The 19306-nt window shown below is 43.7% G+C and overlaps 1 protein-coding gene across 2 annotated transcripts in view; it reads left to right on the top strand.

Moving 5' to 3' along the window:
• GRIN2A (glutamate ionotropic receptor NMDA type subunit 2A) overlaps positions 1 to 19306 on the top strand; it is a 436975-nt gene that overhangs the window by 312650 nt on the left and 105019 nt on the right. For both annotated transcript variants that reach the window (XM_043456415.1, XM_043456416.1), the window contains one exon: positions 18632 to 18837. In XM_043456415.1, the coding sequence (XP_043312350.1) occupies positions 18632 to 18837 (206 nt within the window). The remainder of the gene's footprint in view (positions 1 to 18631; positions 18838 to 19306) is intronic.

A 19306-nucleotide genomic window follows, 5' to 3' on the forward strand; every position in this document is an offset into this window, starting at 1 on the left:
TCTTTTCTCAAAGGAGTTCGGCTCCAAGTTCAGAGGTGAACATACTAAAGAATCATTGTCCCTTTGTTTTCTGTTTGAGTCCCACACAAGGAGTTGAATACTAAAATGCAGACCATTAAGCAAGTCCTGGGCCAGCAGTCAGAAAACTGTCTCTAGTTCTTTCACGCATCTGCTGTCCTTTTCTGGCCCATGTTACTTGAATGATCACTAGTTTATGGCTCTGAAAAATTATAACAATATCTCCTCTACCTTCATGTGACTGTCTGCAATGAAGGTCAAATGAAATGAGATAATAAATAGCAACTTGTAACCCACAAAGAGCTATATAAATTCTGGGGATTTTATTTTATTAACCTCACAGTAACATTCAGCACTTTGGCCAGGATGATTGTTCCAAGTATGTCTTGGAAATTTATCTGAAATTTCCATTTTATATGTCTTTTCTTTTTCATCCCAACACAGCTTCTTCACCAGCTGAGAATTCCAAAGTATGTTCATAAGGTTGTATTCGGGGGCATAAGGATCCAAGAAGACTTGGGTTACATTTATAGTTATGAAATTAATGGTATGCATTAATTCTGCAGAACCTCAAACCAGCAAATGGAATTAAAAATAATTGTCAGGCCTCTGGATTTATTGCTAGAGCTAAAATAACACTGGGCTGCTTTTGGCAGGAACTTCTCTGTGCACAGAATTATATTAATAGGCAATATCAGTTCTATCTAAATTAGAGTAAGTGAAGAACGTATCTGTTTCCCTTTGGGGGAAAAAAGCAAGTGCATTTCCAAAGTATTATCTTGGTGTAGAACACCTGGGCTTGGAGTTTTGGTAAAATTAATGTCTTGCTCTCTCCTATTCTGAAGATACAGTCTGTGCCCTACATTTAGGGGTTAACTTCAACTTCAGGAGTACCTTCACACTGTAGATGGGAGGGAACTAACCTTGACTGAATACCTACTATGGGCCAGGCTGGGAGTTTCCCATAAGGACCTAATGTAATTCTCACAAGAGCCCTGTGTATACTAAAACACCCACCACTGGTTGAGCAGCAGTAACCATGTGGCACACAGCGGCATAAGTGTTCTGTAGGCATGGTTTTATTTAATTCTCACAACAGTCATATGATACAATTACTCCTATCATACCCACTTTACAGAGGAGGAAACTAAGGCCCAGAAGTAAACGCAGCCAAGGTCGCACAGCTGGTGAGCACAACAGCTGCTATATTGAGGCTCAAGTTCAGCCAAGTCCAAAATCCACATTATTTTCTGTACATATGACCAGAAGAAGCCAAATAAAGTTGACAAGTTATTACAGGAGGATCATGGTTATGGTGGGCATGTTGGGATATTGATTTATTCAGTTGTCTACTTGATTAACATTTACATATCTACTCTGTAAGGGGCCCCGGACTGGGTGTAAGGGATACTAAGGCAACAGATCACAGTGCTCACCCTCCGTGGGCCTGCTGGGCAGACAGCTGAGAGTACAGGTACTTATAACACTTTCTGAGATAAGCAAGGAGGTCATCTGGCCAGTTTTCTGGGGTCATCAGGGTCTGCTTCCCAGAAGAGCTGTTCTCTAAGTTGAGTTCTGAAGGGCAAGTCGAAGGGTTCCAGGCAGAGTGTGGGAAAGGGTATTTTTTTATGTGTGCAGTGTGAGGAGTATGTGTGGATACCTGTCTCTGAGACAGGAGCTTGATGTACTTGGAAGCCTAGGATTAGTTCTATGGGATTCAGGAGTCCATGTGTGGGATCTGGCCATCAGAAAGGAGGCTGGCATGAATGCAGAGAACTAGAGACGTCTGGGGATGAGCTGGGTCATTTGGGGCACGGTCAGGCATGTTCACTTGTTTTCGAGTATAAAGAAAAACCATCCAAAGGCTTTAAGGGAGAGACTGGAATGATCATATATGCAGGGATATTTGGAGTGATGGCTTGGGTTGCAGCTGGGAGGAGAGGCTGGAAGGAGTGCTGTCTGGGCAGGGTGGGGGCGGGGTGGGGTGGGGGGCAGTCTGGTGATGGTGACAGAACCAGAGAGAGGTGAAGACCAAGATTGAGTGGTGGTCTGACTTAGGAAAGAAGTGGACAAGGGGAAAATATTCAAATATTAGAACTATCAAGGCTTGGCAATTGATTTTAACATAAATGGAGGTGGAGGGAGAGGGGTGAATTAAGGACTGTTTCCAGGGTTGAGATTTCAAGAACTCATATTTGGCACATGGAAAATATTGTGCTTTTTTAAAAAATAAAATCACTGAAGGTAAGATGATGAGTTCTGCTCTGACTCTGTTAATAGAGTTTGAGCTCTCCTGGAGGCTGTGAAGAGGAGCTGGTGAAAGACAGCCATGTCTGAGAAAGGTCAACATAGAGACGATAACTGAAGAGTGAGTAATAGATGCCTGAACGTGAGGTCCGAGGGCAGGAGGGAGGGGCAGGGAGTGTGAAATGTGTGCAGAGAAAGAGGGGCTTGGATTTTGGCAGAGCTGGGGAAGTCAAAGAGGTGGGAACTCACCCAGAAAGGGGAGGATCATGACTGTCTAGGACAGGGGACTCAAGGACGATGGGAGTGACTTTCAATGTCAAGTGGATGCACCTGTTGGCTTTCATGATGAGAGAGTCACTGGCAACCTTGGTGAGACCTGTTTCAGATGAGAGATCGGTGCAGGAGTATGTCCAGGTCACAGCTGATGCGATTAGTAGGAAAGAGTTCCCTGTCATCAGTGGAGGAGGGGTGAAGGATGACAGGTGTGCAGAGACAGGTAAGCTTGTAGGGTTTATGGGTCACCCACAGACTGTGAAATCAGGGGGAGATTCATCAGCTGGGAGTGAGGAGGGAGCTGGTGGAGTTGTGGTCCCTCGTGGGCAGCTGTGAAGGTTTGAAATAGTTCCCAAACTATTTCAAAGTTTGGAAGATAGCCAGTCAGGAAAAGGGAAAAGAACTGCTGGTCAGAGAGGGAATCCTTACATTCAAAAGGGTCTCTGTGGTTCTGTGATGTTCTCCATCTCTATATTTTGGTTTACAGAGTGATTTGCAGAGGGGGAAGTGGCCAGATTGACTGAGTTGGTGAAAGGTGATGCTGGGCAGGTGTGGCAGGAAGACAAAGTGGGGCATGATGGCTGTGGAAGTGGCAGAACATCTATTGATGTGGTAGATGAAGAGGTCTGCGCTGGAATGGGGACGAGGTGAAGGCTCTAGTGAGTGGATCAATGGACAGAAAAGAGAGGACCCTGGGACCACGGCCAAGTGGTGCTGGAAAAGAGACGTGAGAACAGCAGCATGAGAGCACTGTGGGTTTATCTAAATTGAGGATCATCAGAGTCAAGCATTTCTAAGTGAATTTCCCCTCATGGGAATGAGTGGCTAAAATGCACCGGAGGTGGCCAGTGGAGAAGAGGTCAATAAACTGACCTCTAATTTTATCCAGATAGTCTGGCAAATAAGAACGTATTTATGAAGCAAATGGTGCAATCATTCGAAAAGAGGACAATGCTGAAAGATGTGGAAAGCGATAAGTACCAGCCACACAAGTATGAAATCACCAGTATTATCTCCGATGCTCAGTCATCAAGGGATTCCCAAGGCCAATTGCCATTTTGAACTCAAAAGCAACCAGATTGCATTTTGCTTGTAACGATTTCAGCTCAGTATCCAGGGACCTTCTATAATCTTGTCCCTCTCTATCCCTTTATTCCTCTTTCTCGCTCATCCCCTTTGTACACTGTGCGTTTCATCCCATTGCGGCAGCTTCCTTGTCCACAAAACATGTCCCTTAAGCTCCCTTGCTGCACTTTTGTCCACACTCTTCATTCAACCAAGAAGTCTTGTCTCTGCTTGCTGATTTTCCAACTCCTCTGCCAGCTCTTCAGCTTCGCTCAATTGCTGTTCCTTTCGCAGTGTCTCCCCTCTCTCTTCAGATCTGCCCTTCCATTTCCGATGGTCCCTGCTGTATTTGTTTCACCTTTCCTTTCTCAGTACCTGCCATTTTCTCTTTTAGTTTATAACTAATTCTGAGAGCATTGTATTGTATTGTATTTTCCCTATTAGTAGTCAGGTCACTTACAGACAGAGACTTAGATCAGGGCTTGGTAAATACTTTATGCAAAAGACAGCTAGTAAATATTTTAGGCTTGGTGGGCCATGCTGTGTGTATGACAAGAACTCAAATCCTGCTGTTTTAGTGGGGAAGCTACCGTAAATAGCATATAGGAAAAATGAACTTGGCCGTGCTCCAATCAGACTTTATTTATGGACATGGAAACTCAGATCTCGTATCATTTTCACATGTCACAGAATATTATTCTTTCCATTGTTTTCGACCATTTAAAAATATAAGATCCATCCGTAGCTCACTGGCTGTGCAAAAACCACTGGCCCTGGGGTCTGAGTTTGCCAACCACCAGCTCAGAGTCCACTTACTACTGTATCTCCAGTGCTAAGATAGTGTGTGGTACATAGTAAGCGCTCAATAAACAGTTATTGAGTGAATTAACCAATGGATCAATGTCATCCAACCTTAACTGACCGAAAGCCTAGAGAACAGCTTTGCGTGTTGGTTGTGAACACTCAGAATCATCAGGCAACTTGGGCTTCTACCTTTGGCTACAATGCGTGTGAATCTGAAAAGTTTTTATTTCATTAGCATGACATGGCTCAGAAGTATCATCATTGAACTTGAATTTGAGTCTTCTGACTTCAAGTCTAGGGTTCTTTTGAATTACAAGTTTGCCAGTGGGATTCGATAAGGAATGCCTATTAGCTCCCTGGATGGTGACCGAGATTCTCATTTCATCCAAGTAACTCTGCGGGATTCTGGCATTGTTAATTAGTGTCTAAGATGGGGATAATTGGTTTGGATGAAATGGGATTGACTGTGGAGGGCTACTGAGGCTCAGTTTACTGAATAGAGAGAGTCTTATTTGGTCCATCCCAAGGGGATCCTCATCTCCCTCACCACCTTCTAATAATCCTGTTTTTAATAGTGGGCAAGGCTGTGGTTAAGCTTATTACTGTTTCCTCACCATTAAATCTTCTGTTGGCTTTAGTATTTCAAAGGATCCTCTCTCTGGAATACTTTTGGGCTCAGACAAGCCTGGAGCAAAGTAGTTTGGGGCCAGAGTTGCACTAAGAAAAACGACTGTGAAAATACCATCTTATTTAAGGTGAATTGAAATTCTCATCTGTGTGCATTTCATCACAGGGATGGCTTTCGTTAGCCTCTTTGTAATAACCAGCAGGGCCTCAGGCACCAACCCCTGGCTCGCCCTTTCATTTAGAAGGAGGAAGATGTCCATCTCAAAGACTTAAATTTATTATCTTGCCCCAGATATGAAAGAACCAATGCCCGTCAGGGACCTGACACCAAGTGGTCCAAACCCATCAACTTTTACAAGCCAAGAACTTTTCACGGGCAAGGGGATGAAATGCTTTGCCACTGATCGATACCCCCAGGTCTTATAACCTTATTTTAAAACTCTGCAGACACTGTCAATGAGGTTAACTTTGAATGTTCAGGCTGAGATCCAAATGGAATTGGCTTCTTTACATAATGCTGAGTGAGGAAAACCATGAGCCTTTGGCCTGTCTTATCCCTTAAGTCAGGTTTGATGCATTAAGGTCTCTTGCTTCCTCAGTCTGCAATTTAATTACCTGGAACTTATCTCCTTTTCGGGTTTCCCTGGTGGCTCAGTGGTAAAGAATCCGCCTGCAATGCAGGAGACCCAAGTTCAGCCCCTGGGTTGGGAAGATTCCCTGGAGGAGGAAATGGCAAGCCACTCCACTCTTCTTGCCTGAAGAATCCCATGGACAGAGGAGCCTGGCTGGCTACAGTCCAGGGGGTCACAAAGAGTCTGACACTACTGAGAAACTTTCACTTTATCTCCTTTTAAAAGCTGTTACACACAAGGCCCCCCATTTTTTTTTTAACCACTTTGAGAGGTTCTCATGAGAAAAAAAAAAAAGTTGTCCAAGAGTAAGAGGGGTCATGTCTGTATTCATATCCAGCCTAGTCATAATTTTCAGGCTGGTGAGAATGACTTGCGAATTCCAAGGAATGCAGGGCCCTCCACGCCATCAGCCCAGTTTTGAAGGGCTCCTAACACCTCCTGGGCTTCCCTGGTGCCTCAGATGGTAAAGACGCTGCCTGCAATGCAGGAGACCCCGCTTCAATCCCTGGGTCAAGAAGATACCCTGGAGGAGAAAATGGCAACCCACTCCAGTATTCTTCCCTGGAGAATCCCATGGACAGAGGAGACTGGCAGGTTATAGTCCATGGGGTCGCAAAGAGTCGGACACAATTGAACAACTAACACTTTTCACTTTCTATCACCTCCTAACTCTTACTGGCGACTCTGCCAAGGGAACCAAGAGCTGCTAAATATCCTTCAAGTAAATATTCAAAGAAGAGCTATTTACTCTGCCAGATTGCAAATGGCATTTCATTTATCTTACAAGTAGAAACTACACTGATCTTTGAAATTTACCCAAAAGTACATTAGAAGGTCAAAAGAAAAACCTCTTCTGTATTTCCAAATTGTCTTTGCAAAGGTGTCAAATAATATTTGTGGTTATCACGGCTGCTATAATAGAAGACTGATCTTAGGCCAAGTTCTTGTCCAATATCGGGTGCTTATTTTCTCCAGCTCCATGTTCTGCGATTGCCCCATTTTCCTTCACATCTCCTTCTGAACTGTTTTTGCAGACGTAGAGTCACACAGAGTGACCCTTTTAAATACCTACGTGGTATACAGGGGGTACAGTGGCGCTGCTGTCTGAGGCGTGTTCCAGGGTGGAACTCAAGGTCCTTAGAAGAATCAAGTCACAGAAACACTGAGGGCATCAGCAAACGTGAAGGAAAACCATGACAGCCGTCTCGGCTGTTGTCTCCTTTCCTCCTGTATTTCACGGGAGAACACCTTGCCCCTCTCTAAAGAGGACAGGCCATGCATGTGCGGAGGCTGAGCTGAGGTGTCCCGGCTCCCCGGGGTATTGCTACCTGCAGTGAGCTCTTGCCACTTCATCCACAGGATGTCCCCTCTTTCCTCTTGTTTGCCTTAACATCTCCCAGACCAGATCTGATGGCACACTGGGGAATGTCAAGCAGCGCTGATGGCCTAGGCTCTCGAGTCAGATGGCCTGAGCTCAGCCTCCATGTGCTCTCATTGGCTCTTTTGATCTTGGGTGAGTCACATCAGCTCCCACTTTCCCAGTCTGTAAAATGGAGGTCCTGATGGCCTTTTCCATACAGGGTTGTGAGGGTAAAATGAGAAAGTCCATGTTAGGGTGATCACTGTGCCTCAAGACATACCAGTCATTATACCTATTAATTATTTAGTAATTAGTATTACAGCCCCTTGGAGGGCTGGCTGATACAGAAGTTTCACAATGAAGGACTCCCAGGAGAGGGCTCAAAAATTAATTAGTATTAATAATTTTGAGAGAGGTCTCCTTTTTATTTTTTGCTGGTTTTTCAAATCTCTGATGTTAAATCATTCCAACGTGAAGTCAAAGAAAAGAAAGAAAACCCTATTAACTGTTTAGCTAATGACCAGGACCCATCCCCCTTTTTTTTTTTTTCCAGAGATCCATTTTTTTATTTATTTAGACTTTAAAACAACATTTCAGTTTAAACTAATTTTAGGCTTGAAAATGTTGAAAAAAATATTATAAAGTATTCCTTTATATCCCTCACTCTGCTTCTACTTATGTTAAAGTCTCTCATCACCATTATAATTATCAAGAATAGGAGATTAACATTAGTACAGTGTTAGTTACTAAACTATAGACATCATTAGAAATTCACAAAGTTTCCTACAAATATCATTTTCCAGCTCCAGGATCGTATCCAGAACCTCATATTGCATTTTGCCTCCAATCTAGGACCCATCCCTTTTTAAAAGCAGGCAGGAGTCTAGAAAGACTGTACTGATGAGCCTATCTGCAGGTCAGCAGTGTAGATGCAGGCAAAGAGAGCAGACTCATGGACACAGAGGAGGAAGGAGAGAGAGGGGCAGGCTGAGAGAGTCGCCTGGAAACATACGCACTACCACATGTGAAATAGATAGCAGGTGGGAATCTGCTCTATGATGCAGGGAGCCCAACCCAGGGCTCTGTGACAACGAGAGGGGTGGACGGGGTGGGAGGTGGGAGGGAGGTTGTAGAGGGAGGGGACATCTGTGTACCTCTGGCTGATTCATGTTGATGCATGGCAGAAACCAACACAGTACTGTAAAGCTATTATCCTCCAATTAAAAATAAATGAATTTTACTGATTCATGTCAATGGATGGCAAAAAGCCCCACAATATTATAAATATATTATTTGATTAAAATAAATAATAAAAAAATTTAAATTTTTGAAAAAGTAAAACAAAGAAGTAGAACTTATCTCCATCCCCAGGAACCTGGGAACAGGCACTTTGGAGAACTGAAGATAATAAATGGAATTCTGAAGAATATGGAGGCTCCTTGTTCCAGAGACTTTTAAATCTGAGGTTTAACCAGCCTTGAGCTCTTCGCGTGTTGGCTGAACCTCAGGAGGAGAATGGAGGCAGCAAGTCGGCAGGTTGTTCATGGAAATCACAGTGATCAAAACACATTTGAGTTACCAGTTCAGTGCTGAGTCCTAAGACAGCTGACGCTGTTATCCATAAAGATATTAGATTATCCTGAGAACAGTTATCACAGGAGAAAAAAAAATCAACTGCTCCAATGCGAGCTGTATAACAATTAGGCAATTCTGAAATTTCAACTGAGAGGAATTTAATTAAGGCTCTAATAGCTGATTAAACTCATTTAGATCTGCTGGCAGTTGCTACTGTGACATAAGAAACCCAGGAAGAAAGACTTTCTTCTTTTCTGTATGCTGTATTTAATCCTGTTGGTAGCCACAGGTATGATCCTTTAGGTGCTTCTCAAAATGTGGTCCTTACATCACCTAGAACAGAATGACGTGGGATCCTGGTTAAAAAGTTAGGTTCCTGGGCCTCCGTCATCCCACATCTACTGATACAGAGACTCCAGAGATCTATGAGTGTGCATTCATTCATTCACTCATTTTAATTGAAGTATAATTAATTTATCATACTGTATTAGTTTCAGGTATGCAGCAGAGTGATTCAGTTACACATACATATGTATATATATTTTCAGATTCTTTTCCATTATAGATTATTACAGGATATTGAATATAGTTCCCTGGGCTACACAGTAGATCCTTGTTGCTTATTTTATATGAAACGGTGTGTGTCTGTTAATCCCATACTCCTAATTTACCCCTCCTCCTTCCTTCTCCTTGGAGTTTGCACTCTTTTTTTCTTTCATTTAAATTTTTATTTTATATTAGAGTATGGTTGATTTGCTATGTTGTGTTAGTTTCAGGAACATGGCACCGTGATTCAGGTTTGTATCTGTGTGTTTATATATTCTTTTTCAGATTCTTTTCCCATATAGGTTATTACAGAATATTAAGTAGAGTTTCCTCTGCTATAAGTAAGTTCTTGATGTTGGTGTTTTTAATTAGTTTTTATTGGAGTGTAGCTGCTTTACAATGTCGTGTTGGTTTCTGATTCACAGCAGAGTGAATCAGCTGTACGGACACATGTATCCCCTCTCTCTTGGATTTCCTTCCCTTTTGGGTCACCACAGAGCACCGCGTGGAGCTGTCTGTGCTATCCTCATTAGTTATCAGTTTATATGTAGTAGCGTGTATATAGAGTCTGTGTTCTTAATCAGCCCCCAAGGAGAGGTTCTTCTTCCTGCTAAAGTTTCATAATCTGACAGCCTTTCGTAATTGCATTTAAGACCATGTGTTCCAAGGAAGCAGGTGCTCTACTTCAGCACCTGAAAAGCAGTTCTTGGTTTCACTCTGCCAGTGGCTATCTGAGGCCCTGTGACACTGAGGACAGAGTAGGTCTGGTCCACACCTACTTTCCAGCAGTTTCCTTGTAGGAGCTGGTTTGACTGTAGGGTGCAGCGGAAAGCTGGGGTCCAATGTGACATCTAGTTTCACAGATTCCTGCTGTCTTGAAGAAACCATAGATTGAATCGATTCACAAACAAACTGCTAGACTCAACTGCGAACTACTCCAAATAGAGTGTATTTCAACTTAGTATCAGGTCACAGTCGTGGCTCAGACATCTTTGCTGTGAAGTTTCCAGATCAGTCAAATTCAGGTCTGCTTTTGGTTTCAAGCAGCAGCCGAAGACACAGAATTACTCGTGCGTAAATGTGCTATCAGCTCACTTGTGTGTTAGATTTGCATGGGAGTGATGGTAATCGATGATGCTGTTTATGCTAAATACGGACATTAAGTCATTTTAAATTCCCTTCACGGACATTAATCTTATGTCCTTTGAAAGACTTTAAATTTCAGGTGGAGAGAAATTGGCCTCCTGGTTGCTCTGTTTTTCTCCTTAAATTCATCTTCCTAAAGAGTTAATTCCTCACATTTTCTCCAGCTTGGGAGTAAATCACTGCTTATTACCCAGAGTGAAATGTCTTCTGGTGTTTTTGCACATGTAAAGTGTTAGCTTTAAGGCTTCTTCCCCCACCTGGTTATGAAATCACCCAGTGAGCTAACTGGGGCCAGTCAAGCTGGAGCCCAGGCAATGTGAACTCTGCTTTCATCATCAGTTTTAATAAATTTCTTCTCTGATTTTTAATTTTGCAAACCCTATTGTCTTCTCTCCAAGGAGAGGATCTGAGTAAACAGGCAAGTTTCCTCTTTTAACTTTGAATTCTGAGTAAAAATTGATGCTGTGCTACAGTCTGAATCGAGTTCAGTTCAGCAAATATTTATTGAACTGGCTTGTGGTGAACCCTGTACTATAGCTGATGTGGGTCAGGTGGTATGAAAGTCTGGTTGGGCCAGATATTCTATAATTCAGGGCAGACTGAGCCCCTGCCCCCCACCCCTAAGCCATCATACAGTTGGCCTCTAAGTTGTATTGATTCCACCAATTTGGGATCCGAACAGTTCATGCCAGCCCCCTCCCACCACCTCGACATGGCCCTATAACAGGTTTCTCCAGGGTATCTGCCTCCTGACCAATCACTCTGTTCAGAATCTTCTAGGCACAACCCCTTTCTCTGCACTGCATTGAAAAGAAGTGTTCTAATACATCAGGCTGATTTTATCCCTCCCCTGATTAAAAGTCTTCTTACAGTACCCATCTTCTTCCCGCTACACTCATCTATCACCCTGAGAACAAAGGTGGAAGTCCAGAGCAAGCCACGCACCAATTTTGCTGTTCTGGCTCATGGCTGGAAGTCACTTCCTGTAGGAGCATCTTTGGTTTCCTTGCAGAGCGGGATATACTCTGCTGCAGTGGTATCCTGTGCCCACCCCAGCACAGCAGTTAGCGCATTCATGATCTCTTGTTATCTCATGAGATCCAGTGTGCTCCACCTCCTCTAAACAGATAGGAAAGTCTGAGGACAAGAACCAGGTCTGGATTAGTCACAGCTGCAGCCCCGGAGCCTCCCGCAGGGCCTGCCGTGGTGCAGGGCCCTGGATGCACGTGTGCTGAGCTTATGAATGAACACGCAAGAGAATTCAAGGGAAAAAGAATGTTCAAAAATGCACTCTGGCTGGAGAATTAGGCTGCAGGGGAGCAGTGGTGTTTAAGCTGGATGTGGAAAGAATGGACAGGATGTCAGTCAGTGGAGATGATAAGGAGAGGGATTTTAGGCACAAGAGGTAGTGCAGGCAAAGAAGGGGCATGGGTGTCATTCAGGGTGTGTGTGGTGAGAAGTGAGAAGTGTATGCGTCACTGAGGCTTAGTGTTGTGTGTGAGAGTGGAGGTGTGTGTCGTGTATGTGTTTGTGTCATCGTACCTGTATGTGGAGGTGAGTTGTATATGCGTGCATAGCGAATTCAAGTAGCTATGAGTGTAGCTGTATGCATAGATGTATAAGTATATGATATGTGTGTGTGTATAAGTGTATGATATGTATATATTCATACACACCCTGGTGGCTCAGACAGTAAAGAATCTGCCTGCAATGCAGGAGACCCGGGTTCAATCCCTGGGTTGGGAAGATCCCCTGAAGAAGGGAATGGCTACCCACTCCAGTAAGTAATCTTGCCTGGAGAATCCCATGGACAGAGGAGCCTGGCAGGCTGTAGTCCATGGGGTTGCAGAGTCACACACGACTGAGAGACCAACAAGTCACTTTATATATGTATATATTTGTATATAGTTGGCCCTTGAATAACATGGGTTTGAACTGGGTGGATCTGCTTCTGTGGATTTTTTCAGTAGTGAATTACTGCAGTACTGCACAATCCCCAGGGATTGAATCTGCAGACGTGAAGGAACCATGGATATGGAGGGCCACGTCCTCACCGCCTGCACGAACAGTGAGTGCTCCTAAACCCCACGTTGATCAAGGGTCAACTGTACCCACATATACATACATACATGTGTGAGTGTGTGTAGGTGTCAGAGTATTGGTGTTTGAAGATGTACATGTATACATTTTAGTGTGAGGGTATGTATAGAGTGTGAGTTCTTTCCTCGTAGCTCAGTTGGTAAAGAATCCACCTGCAATGCAGGAGACCCGGGTTCGATTCCTGGGTCTGGAAGATCCTCTGGAGAAGGAAATGGCAACCGACCTCAATATTCTTGCCTGGAAAGTTCCATAGACAGAGGAGCCTGGTGGGCTATAGTGCATGGGGTCGCAGAGAGTCGGACACGACTTAGCGACTAAGCTACCACCATGCAGAGAGTGTACAAAAGAGAGATGGAAAAGGTGATGGGAAGAGAGAGAGAGTATTGGGGTTGGTGGGCTCTATATTGTGGGGCCCATTAACGTATGAGGAGACTGGATTTGATTCTGTGGGCAGTATGTGTCATGGAAGGGTAGAGAGTAGAGATGAATCTATGATTTTGGTGTTTAGGTGTACATTTTTATGGGGTAGCTTGGGCGAGACCAGTTGTGAGATGGTTTTAATGATCTCTTGTAAGCACTTGATTGGATATGAGTGAAATGGTTCATTGGAAAAGACTCTGATGCTGGGAAAGACGGAGGGCAGGAGGAGAAGGAGTGACAGAGGATGAGATGGTTGGATGGCATCTCTGCCTCAACGGACATGAGTTTGGGCAAGCTCTGGGAGAGTGAAGGACAGGGAAGCCTGGTGTGCTGCTGTCCATGGGGTCACAGGTTGAACAGGATTTAGTGACTGAACGACAAAAAGCATTTCATGAATAGCTTCAATACAGTCAGTCACGTCTCTTTGAAGAGAGAGTCATGAGTATCTATTCACCTCATTTCTTCCAGCCTTTTGAAGCCTCTGTGACACTTCCATGGGTTTACTCAGATATGAAGGGATGAATACTAACTTATGATAGTTTCTGGAGATGAAATTATCTTTTCTCTGAGAAAATCTTGGCTGAACATTTTGATAAGTAATCACTGCCCTTTCACTAAACAGCTCCTTTTAGGAGCTGAAGAGCAATTAGGTTTCTAAAAGCACAGCATTTAAATTTTATTAATAAGAATAGATTAAAAAAATCACTGCAAAGTTAATTTTCCTTTTCTATACTTTTTTTTTAACAACATCTCTTTTCTCCATTAAAAGTTAATTATTTTTCTTTGTCCTGAAAACTTGTTTATTTGCTGAAAACATTTAAACGTTTATCACCAAAATTCAGTTTATTTTGAAGGTAAAGATTTTTTTATGATATGTTTCCATACAACCTATTTGGGTGAATTTGGGACTGTTTTCAAGTACAGAAAAAAAAATCATGATAGAGATAAAAATCATCTGGCCACACCTTTTTCTTGTGTATATGGTGTTTATAAGAATTAAAACCATGCTAAGAATGAAAAGTGAAAAAGTGAAAGTGTTAGTCTCGCAGTCACGGTTGACTCTGCGACCCCATGGGCTGTAACCCACCAGGCTCCTTTGTCCATGGAATTCTCCAGATAAGAATACTGGAATGGGTAGCCATTCCCTTCTCCAGGGGATTTTCCCAACCCAGGGATTGAACCCAGGTCTCCTGCATTGCAGGCAGATTCTTCACCATCTGAGCCACCAGGGAAGCCCCAAGTGCTAAGAATAGAGCTTATTAAACTCTGGACCTAGATATTATCATACTAAGTGAAGTAAATCGGAGAAAGACAAACACCATATCACTCATATGTGCAATCTAAAAGGCAAATTATACTAATGAACTCATTTACAAAGCAGAAATAGACTCACAGACATAGGAAACAAATTTACCAAAGAGGAAAGGGAAGAAATTAGGAGTTTGGGATTAACCAATACAAACTACTGTGATCTAATGTTACAGACTCTGCCAAGTGGGGTATGTTCATTCATTCCTTCAACAACCATCACTTAAGTCCTTCTTTGTGCCAGGCCCTGAGAAGCTGTAGACATAAAATATGCATATATATATGTATATATATATATAATATATTGGGTTGGCCAAAACATTTCTTAGTTTTTTATACCTTCTCATGGAGATACTGGAATGAACCTTTTGGCCAGCCCAATGAAACATAGACACAAACATATAGATTGTGAAGGTATAATATTGTTAGGCAAATAGAAATTAGATGTTTCAATCAAATTAAGGATTTGTAAATGAAATGTTATGATGTCTGGGATTTCCTTCAGTATTATATCGGAGGAGTGGTTGGGAGTATAAATGAGACAAGATTGGCCGTGAGTTGGTCATGAATGAAGCTAGATAATGGGAAGATGGAGATCCATTCTACTATTTTACTTTTGTATGAGTTAAAATTTTTCCATCATAAAAAAAAGAAAAAAAATGAATGGAGGAAGTAAAGAGCTTCCACTTTTAGGCAGATTATGTATGGACACATATTCATCATGATTTCTGCATTTCTTTCTCTGTTCCAGATAACAGACTAGGTTAACCCTCAGGGTAAATCTCAGCTCCTTAATAGGACCTACAGGGCTTCGCATCATCTGGCCCCTGCCTGCCTGGAGTGTCCCCCCTTCAATCCCTTCATCCTTTAATCTTGGATTTCCAATCTCAGCTTAAGTGCCACCTCCTTGGCGAAGCCTTCTGGGATATCTTTCTCCCTCTTCCCAATCTTAGACCCATATTTTATTTTTTTCCTCCTAGTCTGCAGTGTGTATATTCTTGTGTGACTATTTGACTCATGTGTGCCTTCCCAATTAGCCTAGAAATTCAATGTAAGTAAAAATGTTGCTGCTTACACTACAGTATCCTTGGTGCCTCGCACAGTGCTTGGCATCTAGAAGCTACTCAGTAAATATTTACAGAGTAAATGAATCTCTATTAAACCTGTCTGCAAACCCCAGACTCAGTTACAGCCCTTTGTAAATAGGAATATAGGAGGGGAAAGTGAAGGTTGTCTGTTTCTCCCCTGTCTGGTAGAAAAAATCTTAAGAGTTGAGATTTTTGGTGTTTGGAGCAGGAGCCCATCAGACTCTGAGAAGGAGGTGCAAGTTCTCAGGATCCAGGGCAGTGTTGACACAGCAGCTTCAGCTCTGGATCAAGTTTTCCACCCACTGCGTATTTCCACCCTCCTTGGCGGACCCATGGGTGCTTAGTTAGAAGTGTTAGGAAGGGAGGGAGGAACTTAGAGAAGATCTCAGAAGTTACTACACTCTGGGGACTCATAAACCTTTGTAGCCTGTCTCTCCATGAGTCAGCCTTGGGCTGGAACTTTTGCCTGCCTCCCACGGTGTAGAGTATGTGATCATGTGGTCACCATGTGGTCAGTGACGTCACCAAAGATTCTGCTAACTCAACAGGCTTTACCTCTATTTGTGTTACCTTGGGATTTTAGGAGTTGTCTCTGCAAGGAAGAGAGGATCTTGGAGCAATAACATGATTACTGCAGATCAATTACTGGAAGCACTAGTGGGAAAATGCCTTTGGATTCAGATGATTCCATGGTATAGCTCTGGTCCCACCACTTAAAAAGCTGTGCACGTTTGGGCAGGTTGCACAACCTCTCTGTGCTCTAGTTCCCTGACCTGTGGTGTTGGAGTAATAGTCTTTATCATGTGGGATTTGTGGGGATTAAACAAAGTGGTAATATTGGCACATTTCCTTAGTACATAGAAGTGCTCAGAAGTGACACTGTTATAATTATAGCATCAAATGCTATGGGGGAGCTGGGAGCAATGTTCTATATTACCAGGGAACATGGGAATGCCTTTGCAAATTAAGTCATATTTGAGCTCTATCTTACATGCTAACTTCCCAGGTGGTGCTAGAGGTAAAGAACCTGCCTGCCAATGCAGGGGACATAAGAGACATGGGTTCAATCCCTGGGCCAGGAAGGTTCCCTGGAGGAGGGCATGGCAACCCACTCCAGTATTCTTGCCTGGAGAATCCCATGGACAGAGAAGCCTATAGTCCACAGGGTCACAAAGCATCAGAAGCAACTTAGCACAACCACAATAATAACATAATAGTATCTACCATGTATGTTACATGCTAAGTAAATTCTGTGCTCAGCGCTTCATGTATATTTTTGACTCATTCAAATCTCACTATAGTTCTGAAAGCATATGTTGTGTCCATCCACATTCTATAGGTAAAGTGAAGCTCAGAAAGGTTAAGCCCAGGCTGCTTAGCTAATGGGTGAAGCCAGGATCAGCATTTAGTTCCATTTGACTCCAAAAGCCATTGTCTTGGCCACTGAACTACCCAGTCTCTTAAAGGTTATGTTTGAGTTTTCTAAGAGAGATGGAAAAGAAAGGGATGGATGTAACATATTCCAAAAGGAAGAGCCTGAATATCTCTTTGTCTATTTGCATGTTTATTATTGTTGGCTTGGAAGGCAGGAAGCGTTCAGTTTTATCCCTCATTGTTCTCAGGCACATGCCAGCACCTAGCCAGTGTTCAATAAATCTGTGTTGAATGAATGACAGGTTTGATGGGCTCCACTTTCTCTCCATCCTGTGTTACACATCACAGCATGAGGTGATGAACGTGTTTATTTGTCCAAATTACTCTACCGCCTTTCGTAACTTAAAAAGGAAGGTATTCGTGAAGCTGGGCAGTTTTGTAATTGGCTGCGTGGCATGTTTCTCGACAAGCAGCAAACATTTTCCAGTCCAGATGCTGAAGTCATCTCTGAGAACAGACTGATTGCCATCTCTCCCAACGCCCCGTCGCCTCTCCTGGTGTCCAGCGTGTCTGAATTCTCTTTAAGGGGCTGAGATTCATTTCTGATGACACTTACATTACAGAAGGAGAGGTGAGAGGGTCACATCAACAAAGACAAGCCCGGACGCTCGGCACTTAGCTCTTCAGACGAGGTATTTTTCCTTGAGGTTGATGCTACAAATAAAGCGCTGACCTGTGGTGTCAAGCAGTTGCGTGTAGGAGCAGCGGTAGGAAGGAGAAAGTGCGAAGCTGGAGGCAGCTTTCCCCCCATGTGTATGTGAAGGGTGCCAATAAGCTGTCAAATAAAATCAAGGTTCAAAACATACAGCCTTCAATTTGATTTCGCTAAGATGCCAACTGCTATAGGGAGGGAACACAATCGATTCTGTTTTGACAGGTCTTGGTGTTCGCTAAGCAGCAAAAGTCTCCACTCTGTGCCTGATTGATAAAAGTTCCCCTGATTTGCAACTTAAATAGAACCCCATCCGAGCTTGAAGGGAGGCTCTCATCCTTTTACCAGACCTCGCTCCCTTTTGCTCTTGGACTTCCTCCTCCTCTCCCTTTTCCTCTTTCTGTCTTTCTTAGCACTTTTTAAATTTCTCTCCCTCTCACTGTCTCCCTTCTATACTTACAGGAAGAGTTTACACAGTCCCTAATACCTGCTGGGCATTGGGCTGTAGGCTTTTCTCAAAATGCCTTGTTTCATTCCCATGACATCCTTATAAAGTAGGTGGAATTGTGTCTATTTACAGATGAGAAAACAGATGTTCATCGTGATTAAGAGCCTGCCTGGGGTTGTGCAGCTAGCAACTGGCGAGAGTTGGGGATTTAAGTCCAGATCTCTCTAACTCAAAAAGTCCCTGCTGTTTTCTTTTTTCTTTTGGGCTATTTTTGGCCGTGCTGGGTCTTCACTGCTGTGTGGGCTTTTCTCTAGGTGCAGCAAGTGGGGCCTACTCTCTAGTTGCGGTGCTCGGGCTTCTTACTGCCGTGGCTTCTCTTGTTGCTGAGCATCCGAGGTGCACAAGCTTCCGTAGCTGCAGCTCCCGGGCCCTAGAGCACAGACTCAGTAGCTGTGGCACACGGCCTTAGTTGCTCCACGGTATGTGGGATCGTCCCGGATCAGGGATGGAACCCATCCATGTCTCCCACACTGGCATGCAGATTCTTAACCACTGGACCACCAGGGAAGCCCCTTTGCTGTTTTCATGACATCAGTGGTCCTGAGCACTGGGGGGACATTACAGTCCACTGGGGAACCCTAACAGCATCTGTGCTTAGTCATCACCCCTGTGTTTACTCAGTCTGGGGAGAGTCCAGGGCACGGGGGCTACTTTCCTCTTTATCCCCATCTCTCTTAGCAAGTAACAGATGCGCGCGTTGAGGTAGGTAGTGGAAAAGCCCCGAGGATGGTGGACTTCTTCTCCCATGCCTCTTCTGGGGGAGGGCTCCTCCTTCAAGAAGCCGGTGGTGCAGGAAAGCACACGTGTGTCTCTGTCTTTTTGCCGCAGGTGGGCAAGTGGGAGAACCAGACCTTGAGCCTGAGGCACGCCGTGTGGCCCAGGTACAAGTCCTTCTCCGACTGTGAGCCGGACGACAACCATCTGAGCATCGTCACCCTTGAGGAGGCCCCCTTCGTCATCGTGGAAGACATTGACCCTCTGACCGAGACGTGTGTGAGGAACACCGTACCGTGCCGAAAGTTTGTCAAGATCAAGTGAGTCCGGGGGTGCGGTGGGTTGAACGTGCCCAATCCTTTACAATAGCCTGCATCACTGAGGACAACAGTATCTCTTTTGTTGTTGGTCCATTGCTAAGTCATGTCCAACTCTTTGCAACCCCACAGATAGCTGAGAAAGGAAGAGAAGCCAAAAGCAAGGGAGAAAGGGAAAGATACCCCTAACTGAAGACAGAGTCCCTAGGAACAGCAAGGAGAGATAAGAAAGACTTCATAAGTGAACAGTGCAGAGAAACGGGAAAACAATGGAATGGGGGAAACTAGAGATCTCTTCAAGAAAATTAGAGATACCAAGGGAACAATATCTCTAAAGTAATAATGAAATGTAATATAAAATATGCTCTATTATAATAGATATATGTAAGAATAGATTTTTTTAAAAGACTAGAACTACACCAGCTGGTTTGCATTTATTTCATTCCAACAATAGTAATAGGGGGTGTGTGGT

Source organism: Cervus canadensis, chromosome 32, assembly GCF_019320065.1.
Source record: "Cervus canadensis isolate Bull #8, Minnesota chromosome 32, ASM1932006v1, whole genome shotgun sequence".
In the NCBI taxonomy this organism is placed as follows: domain Eukaryota; kingdom Metazoa; phylum Chordata; class Mammalia; order Artiodactyla; family Cervidae; genus Cervus; species Cervus canadensis.